The 20,271-nt window shown below is 42.4% G+C and overlaps 1 protein-coding gene across 2 annotated transcripts in view; it reads right to left on the bottom strand.

The window, feature by feature from the left end:
• Positions 1-11,614: 11,614 nt before the first annotated feature.
• The window catches only part of LOC137106583 (dynamin-1-like protein), a 20,167-nt gene continuing 11,510 nt past the window's right edge, over positions 11,615-20,271 (bottom strand). For both annotated transcript variants that reach the window (XM_067490085.1, XM_067490086.1), the window contains 4 exons: positions 14,105-14,236; positions 13,915-14,024; positions 13,101-13,260; positions 11,615-13,004 (listed from right to left, as the gene is read on the bottom strand). In XM_067490085.1, the coding sequence (XP_067346186.1) occupies positions 12,948-13,004; positions 13,101-13,260; positions 13,915-14,024; positions 14,105-14,236 (459 nt within the window). In that variant the 3' untranslated portion in view covers positions 11,615-12,947. The remainder of the gene's footprint in view (positions 13,005-13,100; positions 13,261-13,914; positions 14,025-14,104; positions 14,237-20,271) is intronic.

Raw genomic sequence — 20,271 nt, forward strand, 5'->3', positions numbered from 1 at the left:
CTCAAGTTTCTTTTTCTGACTCTACTCTCTACAGGTGACCACGTTATATATGGTACATACCCACTGTGTTACTAAGTGTTGAAACAATGAGTCAATTAGTTGATAAGGAGCCCTGAAATTAACAAAATGTAGTAAGGGGCTAACGCATGACTTACAATATTAAACATGCATTGTGAAAAGAAACATTGAAGCTTTTTTTTTAACTCTCGGTCATTTACTTTTTTACTTTAGCAGCCATTTATTAACTATCAAACTCAAAATACATTCATATTTAGTCGTTTGGCAGATGCTTTTATGCAAAGGGAGATTTTAGTGAGGGAGACACACAACAAAATTGCAGTTCTCCCGTGTCTGGACACAAGGAATGGGACCACCCCCAAAAACTAAATGTACTGTTGTATTTATCCTTTACTGGTTCATTTTGTTTTGTTGTTCTTTACAACTACATTATTGTACTTTGCAGTTTTGGAAAAATGTATCTACTTTTGCGAATTTCCACCACATTGGAAGAAGCTAGTTTTCATAGTATATGTACACCAGGCAGTACACACAAAAAGACACTAAAAACAGATAATGCTACTCTTTTCAGGTGTGTGGAAAACCTAGAAATGTTCAACCAGTTTTCTTGTCCTGGAAAAGTTTATTTTGTAACAACAAAAACTGTTTTTTTTTTTGTTTGTTTGTTTTTTTTTAAAGAAGCCGTCATCCTGGAAAATAATATCGAAATGTTTGTTTGTTGAAACCGGCGCTGTACGTTCACAAACTGGTCGAGGCTATGAAAACGGAATGTCCCACACAGCCGGGATATTTGAACGCAACACAGCGCACCTGCGGTTAATGATGACAGCACGCAATAATGAAGATAACTCTGATAAAAGAGTATGAAACGTCGCTCGTGCAGAAGCTTTCCTTTTTCTATTTAAATGTGAATGTTGTCTAATAACGAGTTACTGGTCGTCTAAACATCAACACGAGGTAACACGTTGTTTTTTTTGCTGTGTTCTGTGTTTCACGTTTGTGTGTTCACTAGTGAGTGAAGGCCGCGTGTGTGTTTGCATCATTAAGGTGTAGGTATGTTTCTTGATAATATTTATTGTGGATTCCATTGTGAATAGCATACTGCATCTTCTGCTAGCTCTCACCACTGACATAAACTTGAAAAAGGGGTTTCTCAAAGTGAAGCAAAGCAAAGCCTCACCTCTGCTTCCCCTCGCTTCCAGATTTGTGAAGCCTTAATCTTATTCAGGAAAGTAAAAGTAGATTTTTAGCTACATCCAGTCTACAGCAGACTAAAAATGCGTTTGGACTAAATTAAAATACTAAACTATATACTGTATGTTAAGCTTTAGCACTGTACTTTAGAGGTCCTTTTTGAGGACAGTACTATTGTTGCACATTATATTGATTTCGTGCAACACTGACATTTGAATATTAAATTAAATTCAACGTGTTCAGGCTCAACTGGTCCTTTAACAGCCACTTTGGTTAAGTTCGTCTCAAACGTGAGCCGTTGTTTCCGTTAATGACTTCATGTGTTGTCCCTGATCCAGCTAACTGTACGCCGGCCTTTTTGCAGGTTTGGACTTAGGAACCAGCATTTCACAATGCAATCGAAGCCTCCTTCAAAGAACCAAAAAAAATCCAGACTCTCGCCAAATCATTAACATTATGATCTGCTCGAAGAAAAGCGCAGGCAGCGAAGGTTTCACGGATCTGACACTTAACCTCATTGATTGATCCAGTCCTTAGTAATCTAATACAGGGTCAAAGTTTACCTGGAATGGCTGGATGACATTTGGAATCAATCACCTGGAATTAAGTGACTCTGTATTTTTATATATTTATTTTTTTCCTGAATCATTTGTTACCTTTTGTCATCGAAGCTTCCCTTAACTGCACATGCAAGCACAAACCTGAGCACTGGGGTTTTTAGTGATCAAATTACAGTTGTTGCTGTAATAGCAATTCAAATAACAAAAGTATACCTATCGTATAAATGGTCTTTCCATATGTATCATTGAGCTTCAGTACGCCGAAGAAAACCAGTCAGTATTGAGTGTGACCACACTTTTAAAACTGTCAGATGTTCAAATATGTTATACAGTGAAAAATTTAATAACTATAAAAGCAGTCATAACCTTAGTAGCAGTAATGGGCCTTAAAAGAGGTGCAATATTTGCCCAATCATATTTCTTTGGGATAGAGGTTGAATGGAAAATGCACTGATGCACCCAGTCATTTTGTCCTCTGTCCTCAATTATCAAATCTTACGATGCCTTCAGGTGCTATCAGGGAAACATTGTAACAATAAGTTGAGCGTATATGTAGGATTGTTTCCTTAATATCGAGTAGCTACAGTAATGGTTTTAAAACTCAGTGGCATGCATTTGCTATTTAAAAAATCAAAATATTAAAATTTTATCTGCAGTCTAAAGTCCTTTTTGAAGTGGCATTAAAATGGTAACTCCTCTTTTTGACTCAACAATGAGTCACAGAAAAGACAGGACTGTATTAAGTCTGCTTATTGGCTAAAGCGGGTGATTGAACCTATCTGTCTGAATGTGAAAGAAAAAGCTCTGAATTGGCTGCTAACCCCCATCTCTTCCTCAGGGAGACACAGGAGGCAGGAGCCTGACCTCTGGGTTCAGAAAGGTCAGTAACATCTTGAATTGTGTTTTAAGTCTGTTGTTCAATACACACTTAGTGGAAGTGACTGTTAAATATAATCAAGACTCAAACTCTCAAACGCATCTACTGAATTTAATACATGAAAGCACTCAGCGGGATCTCCTGTAGTAATGCGCTGTAAGTCGTACTGAGCCACGAATGCTGAATAAAATTGTCTCAGATGCTGCCTAAGTAGACTCTTAAAGATTTTATGATGGCTTTTCTTTGCTGCGTTGCGATCCGAGCAGCGCGTATGCTGGTGAAGAAGGTGCTAAGCTCGCCGCTGAGACTGCTGTGTCAGTAGCGTGCTTTGGGCTTTGACTTAACACTGCCTAATGCCCCAACCAGCGCCCGCAGCATTCTTGCCACTGTCAGACGGTGCGTTATTCCACAGTTTCAGCCAGACGGGGACGAACTGACCGCACACATGCAAGCAAATACATATTTAATAGCCATCATTCGCAGAATATTTTCTGAGTTTCCACTCAGTGCTTCTCTTCAACCAGATGTTCCTTGTCTGTTTCTCCTTTTCTAACTTGCCTGCTTCATCGCTTCACATTTCTCTTATCTTTTGACGTCAGCAATTTCATTATAATTTTGTGAACCACAGTAGAACCATCAACACCTCAGTGTTTGACTATGAGCAAAGGTGTAACAGGATTGAAGCAGAAGCATGACTTTGGATGGTAACAATAGAGAGGGGAGGTGTGAATATGAGACACAGACTGACTGTGCAGCTGTCCCTTTGGAACCGGGCAACAGCCAGGCAGGAGATCAAGAAAGTGTGGAAGTCAGGATGTGGCGCTAATGCTGCTTTTCCAAACATCACCCTTTTTTTGAATATTTATCAAGTATATTTCTATTACAAAAAATAGTTTTTGTTAGGAGGAATATCTTTAAAATTGATTCTTGCGAAAGAAGAGAAATGTTCGTCATCCAACAGATGACCAAACAACAATAACAAAAATAGCCTGTGAGAAAATGGGTCCCAGATTTCCTGAGAATACAGGGAGGTGAGCCAAACCCACTGTCTGGAGAAGCAGCTCCACACACCTGTTCAAACACACACTATTACTCTTAAAAATAGGCCTGTGTTCTCCTCCACTGTTTAGCTCAGCGTCAGTGATCTGGTGATTTATAATCACATCATATCTGACATGACAGATATGCAATGATGCCACAGCCTAATTGAATCAGAGACATGACCATTTCATGCTAGATTAACTGCAGTTAGACCCTTTTTAAAAAAATTGAAAATGTATGTAATCACTTCTCTACATTTTCTCTTTTGTTTTAGTTTGGCATTTGTTCTTCATTCATGCAGGAGAACACATAAGGGACAAATTAAAGGAATAGCTTGATCATGTGGGAGACTTGCAAAGTCACTTACTTGCCAGGAGTGGAAAGAAAAAAACTATTTCTCAAAAATGCTGGACATTAGTGAAGACGTTTGACGTCATCCACTCTCGCCTTCGAATTGAAAAGTTGGGGGGGAAGAATTCTACCAGCAAATCTAAAAATCAGACCTCGTTAAATTTGGTTTGTACCAAACTGTAAAATAAAGAAATTGCAGTTAGCTGTAGTATATTTGTCTGGACATCAGGCCCCAAGCATACTTTCAAAAAATATAAAATTCCCTTTTAAGGATAAGATGGTCAAATTTGAGGCAGCAGAGTCCAAGTTATCCACATTTTGTAATCCTTGGCGTGAATCAAGTCCCAAAACACTGCATCCTTCATTTCCCATAATGCAATTCAACATCCACAGTTGTGGAAATTACCCTGATACCACGGTGACATTAACAGGGTTTTTTTGTTAGTCTTTAGTGAGACTAGCCCTCTAGTGAGTATTAATTGCGACTTGTGAATGTGAACTGCTTCTGAAACAATAAGATGTTACACATGAATGTCACACTGAATCACACTTGATGAACATTTCTCGCATGTGTTGCACTCTAAATGCTTTTGAGCACCTGGAAAATGGTTTATAAGTGTACAAACCAAAGCCAATATGATGTAAGTAGCTACAGATGCATCAGAGTGTCCCTGAAGAACTCGTGCAGTCACGGTAGTTTCAGTGCTGCTCAGACTCCCATCAGCTGCCTGTAGCCTTCATTGGTGCCAAGAGGAAATGGCTGAGGATTAGGCCTGGAGCTGTTGAAAGCCCTGGGCCTCTGCTTGCAGTGCCCATGGTGGAATCATTTCAGATTCTACAATTGCTTCAATCTCTCAGCACATAGCATAGCACCCTTTTTTTATTTTTTTTGTGTAGATTTGGGTTGTTTAGCAGAAATTATTAAAGCAAAGAAAGGAGAAGTAAAAAAAAAAGACTGATATAAACCAGCTGTCTGAGGGAGACTGAGCCTTTAGTACTTGTGAAAATGTTGCTGACAATTTCAAAAAGTCAACAAAAGACATTATAATGACAGCATAAAAAGCATTAAAATACAAAATAAGCCCTAACATATTGAAATGAGATAGATGGATATATATATTGTTTTTTTGTTTTTTTTTGATGCATTGTCCAGTTGCTTCAGGTAATCCAAGGTGTCTGAAGTAGCAGTCGAGGGAATGCAGAGTACTTGTTTTAAAGACGGAGTAGATTTTGATGAAATGCTCCAAAAGTTCACTCCTTGTGATATTTTTCTTCATTGAGGAAAGTAAGTAAAGGCTTTAAGAGCGGACTGTGTTCTGAAAGCAAAACGTCACCTTCAAGGCTCTGATGCTAGTTGTAGTTGACCTGATTATGTCTGTTCACACCTAAGAATCCAGCAGGAGGAAGGCAAAGGTTTCTTCTGTGTGGCTTCACGTGTATCGTTTTGTTCCTGGCATTTACGCGCTGATAAAATTAGCAAGCTTAGCCGACTGTTGTCTTTTTGAATGTTAACACTTAATTTGTCGACATTAATCTGTCAGCTCATGTGTTCTGTCACCTTCACTGCAGTGATCTCATTTTTAGCACTCATACCTCTGTATCTTTCACTGTTCTGAAAAAGGTTGGATAAACAATTTTCTATGTTAGGATTGGCTGCTAACCCCAAGTTAAGATTTGATTCTCTTCTTTTTTGCATGGAATTTGATTCAACCAGTTCAAACTAAAAGAATTGGATAGCTGCAGGCTAAAGCTCTGTACATACAGGCAGGAATGTGGTATCAGTCTAGTTCTTGGCAAGATGACAAACAAGAGGTTTCCCCCATTGTTGAATTATTACATTGAAAATAACTCCGTGGATGGTTTCTTCTTAAATGCAGTTTCATTCCCAAGGAGGCAATGTTGTTAATTCAATTCAACTTTATTTATATAGCACCAATTCACAAGTCATCTCAAGGCACCTTGCATAATAAAGTTAAATATTTATGTCTTTCACAGTAAGCAGTAATATATTTTGTGTTTTGTTTTCACTTATTAATAATTTCAGTCCCCAGATTTCTCTTGTAGCCTTTTGGAGGGGGGCTCCATGGGTGTATTACATGGCCTGAGAGGTTGAGTGGGCCCTGGGCCAGAGGTTCTGCAAAGACATAAAAATATGGCTAAATGTAAGCACAGAGACAAAATGACCACAAACAGTTGGCCAACAAGAGACACATGATGACCACAAAACAATTCCAAAGACACAAACATGTTGAGTCTGGATGGACAGTCTGGGGATCCTTTCCTACAAAGGGGGCCCCTGCTTGTCTGTGGCCAGGAGCCCCTGCAGTGAATCTTAGGTAAACTTTGATGCGTTACTATTCATAGTTCAATGTTGTCATGATGTTTCTCAGTCACATTCACTGTTTTTTTTTTTTTCCTGCAGAACAAGTTTTCAAAAACACTTTTTTTTTTTTTTTTTTCTAGGACAAAAGTAATTAAACACAGATGGACTGATTGTGCTCAAAGGATCTGAACACATTTTCAACAACACATGGGCTTTGAAAGAGAGATGTTAAATGGCACAAAGTAACCAGAAAGGATAAATAGGTTTTTCCTTCTGAGACATGACTTTGATATGTGACGAGTCACAAACGGCTTAGTCTGTTTGTGATCGGAGCGCCTTCCCCGTTTGAGCTTTGTTCAGAGCCAATGTCAGACAACAGCTCTGCGCGTCCCAAGAGACAGTTGCAGTTTGACCAAATCCCAGCCGCGAACTGTTTGTCGGAGTCTCACTGATACACTAATCCATATTTTCTTCACTCAGACATGGGGGATACTAAAGAAAGAAGGCTGTTTCTGTCTAAATAATACATTTTCACTCTTATTTATTTTACTTTACACTTGCGGGATGGTATTGTACTGCAGTGAGTGTTCTCTACCAAGCATTAGTCAGGTCTCTGACTTACTTTTATCAGACTTGGCTTTGTTAAACTTTAGGTTCTATAAAGTAAAGTGAAAATAATAAAGTTAAAGTAAGAGTTAATTCTCCTCTGCTTTCATTTTACTATAGCTCCAAAAAAATGCAGAGTATAAAGGATACAATTAAATATTTAACATATTTTAATTGTTATATGTGCAGGACTGCTCATAGCATCATTTGCAACAGTATGATATGACATATATGAATACAATAGTGTGACTGTGGGTCACCGTAGACACACGGCAGAAATGGAAAGATTATTATGCTAAGATTAAGAAAACACAGCAATTCTTATATTCAGGTGGTTACACGCTGATAAAATGTATAAACGCATATTTCCGTTTCTGCAGATAGAGCCCTCTGAATCGTAGACGTCGCACCTTCAAACTTTTGTACATGGCTTGACTGAACAATGCTGAAGAGACCTTTAGTTCTGAGGTATTTGTACTTTTCAATCATTTTCAAATGTGGTGTAAATATCTTGTATATTTTCCCAATGTTTACTCCCAGAACAGACATGTACAACATAACTTAGTCCACTGTCTGTAAAGTAAACTAAGCTTCTACTCCCAGTTTACTTAGATTCTAACCTAGTATAGCCCTTTTATTTCTGCATCTGATTGGCAGGTTTTTCATATCAAAAGAATGAAGTAGATATTATACCAGTGTTATAGCACATAAAGTAAATCACCTTGAATTCTCTATGCTGATGCACTAACATTTTTATGTCTTCTGCTGTAGGGACTTGGGCTGCAGATGAAGGTACTGGCTGCTGAGGCCTCATAAAAACATTTTGTCCATTTGACAACTGATACAAAGCACAAAGTGCTGCACAACACATGCTCACTTACACATACACAGGCTGCCAAAATAAAGGTCATGTAGTATTTCAAAAACGCTTTTAGAAGCAGCCTTTGTTATTCTGAGCGGACTAAATGACAACAGGCTTTTACGTAATGTTTCACATCACTACTGTGCTCGACATTGTGCAGAAAGCGCAAGATTGTAACAGAAAAGTCTCAGATACATAATCTGACTACATACTCCATTCCAGTAATTTAGCTACTCGCTCCATTTGTCACCGTTTGGGGAATGTGATGGTCAGTCACCGAGTCCCATTTATTTTAGCCCAGAGGAGAGTGAGGGAGCATGAGTCATTTTAACAATCGCACATCAAATGTGAGTTTATTATATTTTATGCAGTTTTAGTCTGAAAGGGATAAAAAAAACACATGTTAAAGGTGCACGAGTAACTGAATTTTCTTCCTTTTATTATGACTAATGACTCCAAACCAAAGTGAGTCTGCTGGAATTTTAATCTGTATAAAATCAGCTTGTGATAATGTGGCTGTAAATACTTACTCTAATTGAGAAATGTTTTATTTTAGGGCATGTGTTCCTGCTATGGCTGTACCAAAGAAACAAGGAGAAAAGGTCGACTTTGTAAGTGAAAAATTCCATTTTAAGAGACACAGACACAGTAAAGGTGTTGTATTATAGACATGTTGGAAAAATTCTGTATCTTTCCATGTAAAAAAAGGAGAAATTCACCACTGTATCTAAAATGATAAGGTTTGGTCTTTGGGAATAATAAGGTCCCCCTATAAACTGCTACAACCGTATGTCTGTTTTCAGGATGGAACGAGAAGTGTCAGGAGAAGGATCTGGCTGAGCTGGACTCTCTGATCGAGGCCCACTCCATTTTGAGGAAGGAGGAGGAGGAAGAGTTCATCACTCTCCTTAACAGAATCATAACTCTTCCAAGAAAGTGGGTGGGTGTTTATGGACGTGCTGAGAAGGCTGAGCGGGAGGAGAAACCGGCTCATGTTGCTGTGAGTAATCACACTGATCTTTTTGAGCCCTCAACCCTGTATACAACAGTGTGTCCTCCCTAGTAACTGACACCGCTGTAGTTTTCTCAGTGTCCCAAATACAAATAGGATCTTTCCCAGTGAACCCCCACCAGGATTGTCCTCCCGTCCTGTTAGGAAATCTGTTCTGGCAGCAGGAAGTAATAAGAATGAACTTCTAATTAAGAGTGAAAAGGGTGCTCAATCCCTCTTGTTTTGCCTTTCTGGCAGCAGACCGTTGGTCAGTGTAGCTTAATAAAACGGCTCAGAAAAGCATAGGGCATAACTCTCACCCATTTATGAGGTTGCCAGAAATTTACTGGCTAAATGTGCAAATAAGTTGCAGTTGGTAAGAGAGTTTGTTAATTTATCTTAAAAATAGGCCAGGGTTTTATTCACAGCCTCATTCTGTTGCCCCTAGAGGCAAAAAAAAAAATCTGTTAGTGCAGCTTTAACTTCAAATGAGGCCTTTAGTCAAAAACTGTAAATGTTTAAATAATGACAGCGGTAAGAGGTTTCCTTCAGTATTTGTTCAGCAGGTGGTGTGTTAGTTCTTCCATGATAATGTTATAAAGAGAAAGGAGCACAAGGAGGTTTGTAAGAAGCAGGGGACACCAGGAAGAATATTTGGGTAATCAGGACTCAGCAGAACAGGAGGTTAGTCAGCACACAATTATCAGAGTTTTTAAATGTTTATTTCTAATGTTAATGTGGCTTCCCCCCCCCCCTCTTCTGTTCATCCTGTTTGTTGTCCTCTCCAGCAAAATGGCAAAGGGGCGCGAAGAAGCAGATGAACGAAAAGAGAACCTTCAATGATGACCATCTGAACGAGGACAAGTTGAAGTAAGGCCTTGTTCAGTTGTCTATACTAATGGGAAATTCATTAGTGTTTTGAAAATGATAGACCTTTAATATATACATAACTTACCAAATGTGTTTTGTTTTTTTGGCATGGGATAAATTGATAATGAAAGAGGCAAATGAGTGGTACACAGCCTGCAGTCCTGAAAAATCCATAAAATGTGACAGCTGAAATGTTGTGTACTGTGCATCCAATGCAAAGATGTCCTGAGGGCATCTACCTAAAATAAATGTGACTTGACTTCCAGATCAGTGTACTTCCAGACCCGAATCAATGAGCAACAGAGGCTGTGGATAACAGTTAATGAGATGTGTAGTTCTGCTTTCTGTGTGCTTGAAGGGTATAGAAGCTGAGGAACAGGAACTAGGCTGTGTGTCTTGATGAAGCTTTCACAGACTGGTTTGTATTTAAACCAGTAAGGGAAACTCTAAAGGGCAGATACACTACTGCTACATTTAGTTGGTACTTTTTGGTATGTGTAGTTTATAGAAACCAGATCAGGAGTGTCCTTTGCTTCCTTGCCAGTAGTTACAGAGTTAGCCTGAGTGATCTACTCAAGTGGAAAATCCTAGTTTAATATCAAACTTTCAGTCAGTGTTCCATTTATTAAGTTCAAACACAATTCAACAACAGATTTGATTTTAAATCTAATGTAGTCCAAATCAAAACTAAAACAGTAGTCAGTGCATAATTCCAGGTGTCACACATTCTTTCAAACTTTGAGAAAATTTAATCTGAAGTTCTGACTCTGTCAGAGCAGCATCTCTTAGCTGTAGCCGTAAGGAACATTTTGACTGGATCATAAACATTACATTTCTGAGCTTCTTTGGGTTCGCCTGTAGGATTGAGTTGATTGATAACTCCAGTCGGAAGAATAGAGGGGAGTCTCCATCTGCAGATTAAATTATTTAGACCTCGGGTGAACACATAAGGGTGGTTGAGCGGTCACCAATCCCCTAGTTGCTGGTCCGATCCCCAGCTCCTCCGCTCACACGTCGAAGTCTCTTTGAGCGAGACGCTGAACTCTAACTTATTTGCTCCCGGTGAGCATTGACCAGGTGCATAGCAGCTCCTCCGTGCGTGTGTTAATGAGAAGCAGCGTAAAGTGCACTGAGTACCAATAGATGGAAAAGGGCTATAAGTGCAGACAATTTGCCATTTACACATCTTGCACCGCCAAACTCCAGTTTAGAACAAAGCTGTTCACTGTTTCACTCAGCCTGCGCCTGCTGTTTGTGTGCTTAGCCTGTACTCTTCCACGTTTGTCCCCCACAGATCAATCTGCTCCAGACTCGGACCCAGAACCACCAGAGGTAAGTAGCAGCATCTGTGAACACCTGAGACTGCTCTGATTTGTGCTTGTGGGTAAATATAGAATAGATACTTCTGTCAACATCCTATGGCTAAACAAATTTAAATCACTTTTTCCATTGCTTATAGTGAGCCATTGAAAAGGTTACCTTTTTATTTGTACACAAGCAGTAGGAATTTATACTGTTTCACACTCTCCTTAAAATTGTCTTAACTGATGCAGCAACTTTATCTCCTCATCTATTACTCAACATCCCTCTGCACATCTTCATTCAAGTAGTTTGAAGACTTACTGTAGTGGTCATGATCTGCAGCTAGATGTGAGTTTAGTAAAATAGAGTGGCCACAAGGGGGTTTAAAGTAATGTTCAGAAACCACACAGCAAAACCTATATTCTTACTTTCAGTAAAATTACAAATTTGGAAACTTAAAGCTGTCTACAGCACTGTTCTTGTAAATATGTCTAAAAGAAAGCAGTCAGTTGAATTAGTTTGGAGGTGGTAATGCTAATGTTCAGTTCAGAGATTTGGTTGATCAAACTGAATTTATTAGGTCTTTGTTGACAGAGCATGAAAAAGAACAGACACCAAGTCAGAGGTAGGGCAGCTGTTTAAATGATGCATTCTTCATTTTCCAATAACACAATGCTGTGGTGTTCTTCTATATTTAAAGTAATTTTCTTTAATAGTACAGAGCATATAGGCCATTACACAGTATATTTACTGAAAAGATGTTGAGTTTGAAAAGACAGCATTCTGTATGCAGGTGTGAATATGCTTTCTACACAGATAGGACTGGGTAGTACTGATAGTGACAAGAAATTAAATATAAAAACTGTAGTACCAAAATCTGGCACTGAGCATTTGTTTGGAGTTGCACTCTTAATGAAGCAAATGTCTTGTAGGCTTTTAAGTTGTTTTGGCCGTGCGTCACAATTTTCTTATAAGTTCTTAGTAGTTTTGAACAAAAACCCAATCACTATGTTTGAGGGCAAACCTAGCGGCTGAACACATCTGCACCAAAGGCAGGTTGAGGAAGAGGGTAACAGTAAATGAAAAGCGACGGCACGGTTTGAGCTATGTTGTGGCCGTCTGTCAGGCCGAAAATATATCCCATCTCTCAGAATAGAGGATCTTTTTCCTTTCCACCACCTGTCCTCTCAAATGAATCCAAATTAAGTGGCCATTAAAATACCTTTGTTTATTCTGTTGGGAACCATACAAAGAAGCACAGCAGACCATAAATTTCATATGTAGGCAGCAATATGTAAACATAATTAAAGAACTTCCTTCAGCATGTTGCAACAGTGCTTATAACATTATCCCCACTAATAAATAACTGTCTCAACATTGGCATTTCTTTACAGTGTGATGACGAGAGCGCAAAAGAAAGTGGAGTACGTACACAGGTAAGACTAATATTTGCCATAAGTCAGAGGTAACGTGTAGTATTTAGAGAACTAATCCCCTGCTGTTTTGTTACACTGACAGCTATTCCTAAATGAAAAGGTCGCATTGAGCGACTGAACAGAATTTGATTATTTTCATATTCTAATTTGGCAGAATGCTTTGTGGCGCTGCCAAAATGGCATCAAAACTTATTTCCAGTTCACTAAAGTACTTGTCATGCTGGTGACCCAGCATGAAAAGTACTTTTGGCCTATGATTCCCACAAAGGCTGTGTGGCTGCTATAGTTTCTAAACTCTTGAACGTTAGCTAACAGAGGCAGTACATCTTGAAATGCTACACAACACTAAGAATTTTAAATAAAGTTCAGTTAACATTTTAGGTAGCTTGTCCACACATAACCTACTGTACATGCGAGCAGGGATCCAAACAGTGCCTTTTCACACGTCCAACACAAGTGCATCAGTCCTTTGGGCATGATGATTAGATAACACATTCAGCTGCCTTTGCTGATTCTTCACCACAGATGCGTTTCCCTGATCTCTGCAATCACTTGGCTGGCTTTCTGCAAAGCCTGTGGGTGACATTAAAAACAAATCAAAACATTGATTTATAAAATGACTTCAATTCATCTGGGAACACTTCCCACTACACGGTGAGAGCGCATTACCTGGAGCATGTCGGCAGCCTCCTTGCGCCGTTGAGCCATGTCTTCCGACTCGGTCAGTAGATCGTTGAGAAGACCAGACTTGTACAGCTGGCCAACAAGCTCACTCTGGAGGCTGTCCTTCACATGGTTGACCAGGAAGTGCATCACTGCCTTTGGCACACTAGCAGAGAGGAAACAGGCGACCAGATGGTTGAGAACAAGGTGGCAAGATTGGGCTGGTGATTGTGATGTTCCCCAGATGGAGGGATCTGAATAAACTATCCAAGTATAAAGTTAAGTTAAATATTAGAAATTTAACCCTACTGAGGTCTAAAAGGCCCCATGCCAACAGTACGGGGGGGAAAAAAACATCCACTATGGTACTATGAATAGGAGGATCAGATTCTCTTAGGGGTTGTGAAAACAAGACAAAAATATGTTAAATATGTGAGTACATCTCTATCTTGTGTGGTTGTTAACCTCCAAATCAACTGATTTCTGAAAGAGAAATCTTTACACACTGTTCCCAAAGTGAATGTTTTTATCTTGCAAAAAGGCTCGGTAATTTTCTATTTCAGTTTTTGAATCAATTGTTGTTCAAATACCAAGAAATGGGACATTTGCTGGAAACTACTATTAGCCATAGATGAATGCACTAAGTGCAGAGCAAGGACACGGTATGTGAAAGGTACTACGGTGCCTCTTAGAAAGGAGAAAACATATCAATCATGGCTACTTGATTTACTACAGACAGGTTCTGAGAGCATCAGTTCACTGTTGTATTTTTTATGATTTGTTGTTGTCTTATTCTTTAAGGAGGAGCATGAAGACCTACCTGTCCTGGATATTCTTGCGAACAATCAGGAAGTAAGACTTGATGAGGCGCTCAATGACCTCACAGTCCCGCTGCTCACGTGATGACAGCTTCCTGGCAACTGGCACCGGCTTAAAGGAATAGAAGAGCAGGCAACGGTTAAATGGTGAAATCTTCACTGCTGCATGCTGATGGGTCATTCTACAGTTACCACATCAAGCAGGTTGACAGCTCCTCTAAGGGGACTTCCAGGTCCAGAGCCTGGGGCCTCCTCTCCTTTCTTCAGCATCCCTCTCCAGTTCCCTGTGCCATCCTGCTCAATCTGGATTCCTGCTGCTTGGGCCTGAGGAGCCAAGAAGAACCAGCTTATTTGAAGTGTCTCTGTGTCTGTCTTTCTTTCTCCCTCTTTCTACTCTCCCCTCTTTCTACTCTCCCCTCTCCTCTCTTTCTACTCTCCCCTCTCCTCTCTTTCTACTCTCCCCTCTCCTCTCTTTCTACTCTCCCCTCTACTCTCTTTCTACTCTCCCCTCTACTCTCTTTCTACTCTCCCCTCTCTCTACTCTCCCCTCTACTCTCTTTCTACTCTCCCCTCTACTCTCTTTCTACTCTCCCCTCTCTCTTTCTACTCTCCCCTCTACTCTCTTTCTACTCTACTCTCTTTCTACTCTCCCCTCTACTCTCTTTCTACTCTCTTTCTACTCTCCCCTCTCTCTTTCTACTCTCCCCTCTACTCTCCCCTCTACTCTCTTTCTACTCTCTTTCTACTCTCCCCTCTCTCTTTCTACTCTCCCCTCTACTCTCCCCTCTACTCTCTTTCTACTCTCTTTCTACTCTCCCCTCTCTCTTTCTACTCTCCCCTCTACTCTCCCCTCTACTCTCTTTCTACTCTCCCCTCTACTCTCCCCTCTACTCTCTTTCTACTCTCCCTCTACTCTCCCTCTACTCTCTTTCTACTCTCCCCTCTCTCTTTCTACTCTCCCCTCTACTCTCCCCTCTACTCTCTTTCTACTCTCCCCTCTACTCTCTCCTCTACTCTCTTTCTACTCTCCCTCTACTCTCCCTCTACTCTCTTTCTACTCTCCCTCTACTCTCCCTCTACTCTCTTTCTACTCTCCCCTCTCTCTTTCTACTCTCCCCTCTCTCTTTCTACTCTCCCTCTCTCTCTCTCTTCTACTCTCTTCTACTCTCCCTCTACTCTCTTTCTACTCTCCCCTCTACTCTCCCCTCTACTCTCTTTCTACTCTCCCTCTACTCTCTTTCTACTCTCCCCTCTCTCTTTCTACTCTCCCCTCTACTCTCCCCTCTCTCTTTCTACTCTCCCTCTACTCTCTTTCTACTCTCCCTCTACTCTCTTTCTACTCTCCCCTCTACTCTCTTTCTACTCTCCCCTCTCCCCTCTTTCTACTCTCCCCTCTACTCTCCCCTCTACTCTCTTTCTACTCTCCCTCTACTCTCTTTCTACTCTCCCCTCTACTCTCTTTCTACTCTCCCCTCTCTCTACTCTCCCCTCTACTCTCTTTCTACTCTCCCCTCTACTCTCTTTCTACTCTCCCCTCTCTCTTTCTACTCCCCTCTACTCTCTTTCTACTCTACTCTCCCTCTACTCTCTTTCTACTCTCCCTCTACTCTCTTTCTACTCTCCCTCTACTCTCTTCTACTCTCCCTCTACTCTCTTTCTACTCTCCCCTCTCTCCCTCTACTCTCCCCTCTACTCTCCCCTCTACTCTCTTTCTACTCTCTTTCTACTCTCCCCTCTCTCTTTCTACTCTCCCCTCTACTCTCCCCTCTACTCTCTTTCTACTCTCCCTCTACTCTCCCCTCTACTCTCTTCTACTCTCCCTCTACTCTCCCTCTACTCTCTTTCTACTCTCCCCTCTCTCTTTCTACTCTCCCCTCTACTCTCCCCTCTACTCTCTTTCTACTCTCCCCTCTACTCTCCCCTCTACTCTCTTTCTACTCTCCCTCTACTCTCCCTCTACTCTCTTTCTACTCTCCCTCTACTCTCCCTCTACTCTCTTTCTACTCTCCCCTCTCTCTTTCTACTCTCCCCTCTCTCTTTCTACTCTCCCCTCTCTCTTTCTACTCTCTTTCTACTCTCCCTCTACTCTCTTTCTACTCTCCCCTCTACTCTCCCTCTACTCTCTTTCTACTCTCCCCTCTCTCTCTTTCTACTCTCCCCTCTCTCTTTCTACTCTCCCCTCTACTCTCCCCTCTCTCTTTCTACTCTCCCCTCTCTCTTTCTACTCTCCCCTCTTTCTACTCTCCCCTCTACTCTCATTCTACTCTCCCCTCTTTCTACTCTCCCCTCTTTCTACTCTCCCCTCTACTCTCTCCCTCTCCTCTCTTTCTACTCTCCCCTCTACTCTCCCCTCTACTCTCCCTCTTTCTACTCTCCCCTCTTCTACTCTCCCCTCTACTCTCCCCTCTACTCTCCCCTCTACTCTCCCCTCTACACTCTTTCTACTCTCCCCTCTTTCTACTCTCCCTCTACTCTCTTTCTACTCTCCCCTCTACTCTTTCTACTCTCCCCTCTACTCTCTTTCTACTCTCCCTCTCTCTTTCTACTCTCCCCTCTTTCTACTCTCCCCTCTTCTACTCTCCCCTCTTTCTACTCTCCCTCTACTCTCCCCTCTACTCTCCCCTCTACACTCTTTCTACTCTCCCTCTTCTACTCTCCCTCTACTCTCTTTCTACTCTACTCTCTTCTACTACTCTCTTTCTACTCTACTCTCTTTCTACTCTCCCCTCTACTCTTTCTACTCTCCCTCTACTCTCTTTCTACTCTCCCCTCTCTCTTTCTACTCTCCCCTACTCTCCTCTACTCTCCCTCTTACTCTCCCCTCTACTCTCTTTCTACTCTCTTTCTACTCTCCCTCTCTCTACTCTCCCCTCTACTCTCTCTACTCTCCCCTCTCTCTCTACTCTCCCTCTACTCTCTTTCTACTCTCCCCTCTCTCTACTCTCCCCTCTACTCTCTTTCTACTCTCCCTCTACTCTCTTTCTACTCTCTTTCTACTCTCCCCTCTCTCTACTCTCCCCTCTACTCTCTCTACTCTCCCCTCTACTCTCTCTACTCTCCCTCTACTCTCTTCTACTCTCCTCTCCTCTCTTTCTACTCTCCCCTCTCTCTACTCTCCCCTCTACTCTCTTTCTACTCTCCCCTCTACTCTCTTTCTACTCTCCCCTCTCTCTTTCTACTCTCCCCTCTACTCTCTTCTACTCTACTCTCTTTCTACTCTCCCCTCTACTCTCTTTCTACTCTCTACTCTCCCTCTCTCTTTCTACTCTCCCCTCTACCTCTCCCCTCTACTCTCCCTCTTTCTACTCTCCCCTCTTTCTACTCTCCCCTCTACTCTCCCTCTACTCTCCCCTCTACCTCCCCTCTACTCTCCCCTCTACTCTCCCTCTACACTCTTTCTACTCTCCCCTCTTTCTACTCTCCCCTCTACTCTCTTTCTACTCTCCCCTCTACTCTTTCTACTCTCCCCTCTACTCTCTTTCTACTCTCCCCTCTCTCTTTCTACTCTCCCCTCTACTCTCTTTCTACTCTACTCTCTTTCTACTCTCCCCTCTACTCTCTTCTACTCTCTTTCTACTCTCCCTCTCTTTCTACTCTCCCTCTACTCTCTTTCTACTCTCTTTCTACTCTCCCTCTACTCTCTTCTACTCTCCCCTCTACTCTCTTCTACTCTCCCTCTCCCCTCTACTCTCTTTCTACTCTCCCTCTACTCTCTTTCTACTCTCCCTCTCCCCTCTTTCTACTCTCCCTCTACTCTCCCTCTACTCTCTTTCTACTCTCCCCTCTCTCTTCTACTCTCCCTCTACTCTCTTTCTACTCTCCCCTCTACTCTCCCCTCTACTCTCTTCTACTCTCCCCTCTCTCTTCTACTCTCCCCTCTACTCTCTCTACTCTCTCCCTCTACTCTCTCTACTCTCCCTCTACTCTCTTTCTACTCTCCCCTCTCTCTACTCTCCCCTCTACTCTCTTTCTACTCTCCCCTCTACTCTCTTTCTACTCTCTTTCTACTCTCCCCTCTCTCTACTCTCCCCTCTACTCTCTTCTACTCTCCCCTCTACTCTCTCTACTCTCCCCTCTACTCTCTTTCTACTCTCCCCTCTCTCTACTCTCCCCTCTACTCTCTTTCTACTCTCCCCTCTACTCTCTTTCTACTCTCCCTCTCTCTTTCTACTCTCCCCTCTACTCTCTTCTCTCTACTCTCTTTCTACTCTCCCCTCTACTCTCTTTCTACTCTCTCTACTCTCCCCTCTCTCTTCTACTCTCCCTCTACTCTCCCCTCTACTCTCTTTCTACTCTCCCCTCTCTCTTTCTACTCTCCCCTCTCTCTTCTACTCTCCCTCTACTCTCTTCTACTCTCCCTCTACTCTCTTTCTACTCTCCCTCTACTCTCCCTCTACTCTCCCTCTACTCTCCCCTCTACTCTCTCTCTACTCTCCCCTCTACTCTCCCCTCTACTCTCCCTCTACTCTCCCCTCTACTCCTCTCCCTCTACTCTCCCTCTACTCTCTTTCTACTCTCCCCTCTACTCTCTTTCTACTCTCCCCTCTTTCTACTCTACTCTCTTTCTACTCTCTTTCTACTCTCCCTCTACTCTCCCCTCTACTCTCCCTCTCTCTTTCTACTCTCACCCCTCTACTCTCCCCTCTACTCTCCCTCTTTCTACTCTCCCCTCTACTCTCTTTCTACTCTCTTTCTACTCTCCCCTCTCTCTACTCTCCCCTCTACTCTCTTTCTACTCTCTTTCTTACTCTCTCCCCTCTCTCTACTCTCCCCTCTACTCTCTCTACTCTCCCCTCTACTCTCTCCTACTCTCCCCTCTACTCTCTACTCTCCCCTCTACTCTCTTTCTACTCTCCCCTCTCTCTACTCTCCCCTCTACTCTCTTTCTACTCTCCCTCTACTCTCTCTCTCCCTCTCTCTTTCTACTCTCCCCTCTACTCTCTTCTACTCTCCCCTCTACTCTCTTCTACTCTCCCCTCTCTCTTTCTACTCTCCCCTCTCTCTACTCTCCCCTCTACTCTCTTTCTACTCTCCCCTCTACTCTCTTTCTACTCTCCCTCTCTCTTTCTACTCTCCCTCTCTCTTTCTACTCTCCTCTTTCTACTCTCCCTCTACTCTCTTTCTACTCTCCCTTTCTACTCTCCCCTCTTTCTACTCTCCCCTCTACTCTCCCTCTCCTCTCTTCTACTCTCTCTCCCTCTACTCTCCCTCTACTCTCCCCTCTTTCTACTCTCCCCTCTTTCTACTCTCCCTCTACTCTCCCTCTACTCTCCCCTCTACTCTCCCCTCTACTCTCCCTCTACTCTCCTCACTCTTTCTACTCTCCCCTCTCTTCTACTCTCCCTCTACTCTCTTTCTACTCTCCCCTCTACTCTTCTACTCTCCCCTCTACTCTCTTTCTACTCTCCCCTCTCTCTTTCTACTCTCCCCTCTTCTACTCTCCCTCTTTCTACTCTCCCTCTTTCTACTCTCCCCTCTTTCTACTCTCCCCTCTTCTACTCTCCCCTCTTTCTACTCTCTCCCCTCTACTCTCCCCTCTACTCTCCCCTCTACTCTCCCCTTCTACTCTCTTCCTCTCCTCTACTTCTCCCTCTCTTCTACTCTCCCTCTACTCCTCTACTCTCTTTCTACTCTACTCTCTCTCTCTACTCTCTTTCTACTCTCCCCTCTACTCTTCTACTCTCCCCCTCTACTCTCTTTCTACTCTCCCCTCTCTTTCTACTCTCATCTACTCTCCTTCTACTCTCCCTCTTTCTACTCTCCCCTCTCTCTACTCTTCTACTCTCTTTCTACTCTCCCCTCTCTACTCTCCCCTCTACTCTCTCTACTCTCCCCTCGACTCTCTCTACTCTCCCTCTACTCTTCTACCTCCTCTCTACTCACTCTCTTCTACTCTCTCTCTCTCTACTCTCTTTCTACTCTACTCTCCCTCTACTCTCTTCTACTCTCCCTCTCTCTACTCTCCCTCTACTCTCTTCTCTCTCCCTCTACTCTCCTCTCTCTCTTCTACTCTCTCTCTACTCCCTCTCTCTCTACTCTCCCCTCTACTCTTCTACTCTCCTCTCCTCTCTCTACTCTCCTCTACACTCTTTCTACTCTCCCTCTCTTTCTACTCTCCCCTCTACTCTCTTCTACTCTCTACTCTCCCTCTCTCTTCTACTTCTCCCTCTACTCTCCCTCTACTCCCTCTTTCTACTCTCCCCTCTTTCTACTCTCCCCTCTACTCTCTCTCCCTCTACTCTCCCCTCTACTCTCCCCTCTACTCTCCCCTCTACTCTCCCCTCTACTCTCTACTCTACTCTCCCCTCTCTCTTTCTACTCTCCCCTCTACTCCTCTTTCTACTCTCCCCTCTACTCTC

The sequence above is a fragment of the Channa argus genome, chromosome 21 (genome assembly GCF_033026475.1).
Source record: "Channa argus isolate prfri chromosome 21, Channa argus male v1.0, whole genome shotgun sequence".
Classification (NCBI taxonomy): Eukaryota; Metazoa; Chordata; class Actinopteri; order Anabantiformes; family Channidae; genus Channa; species Channa argus.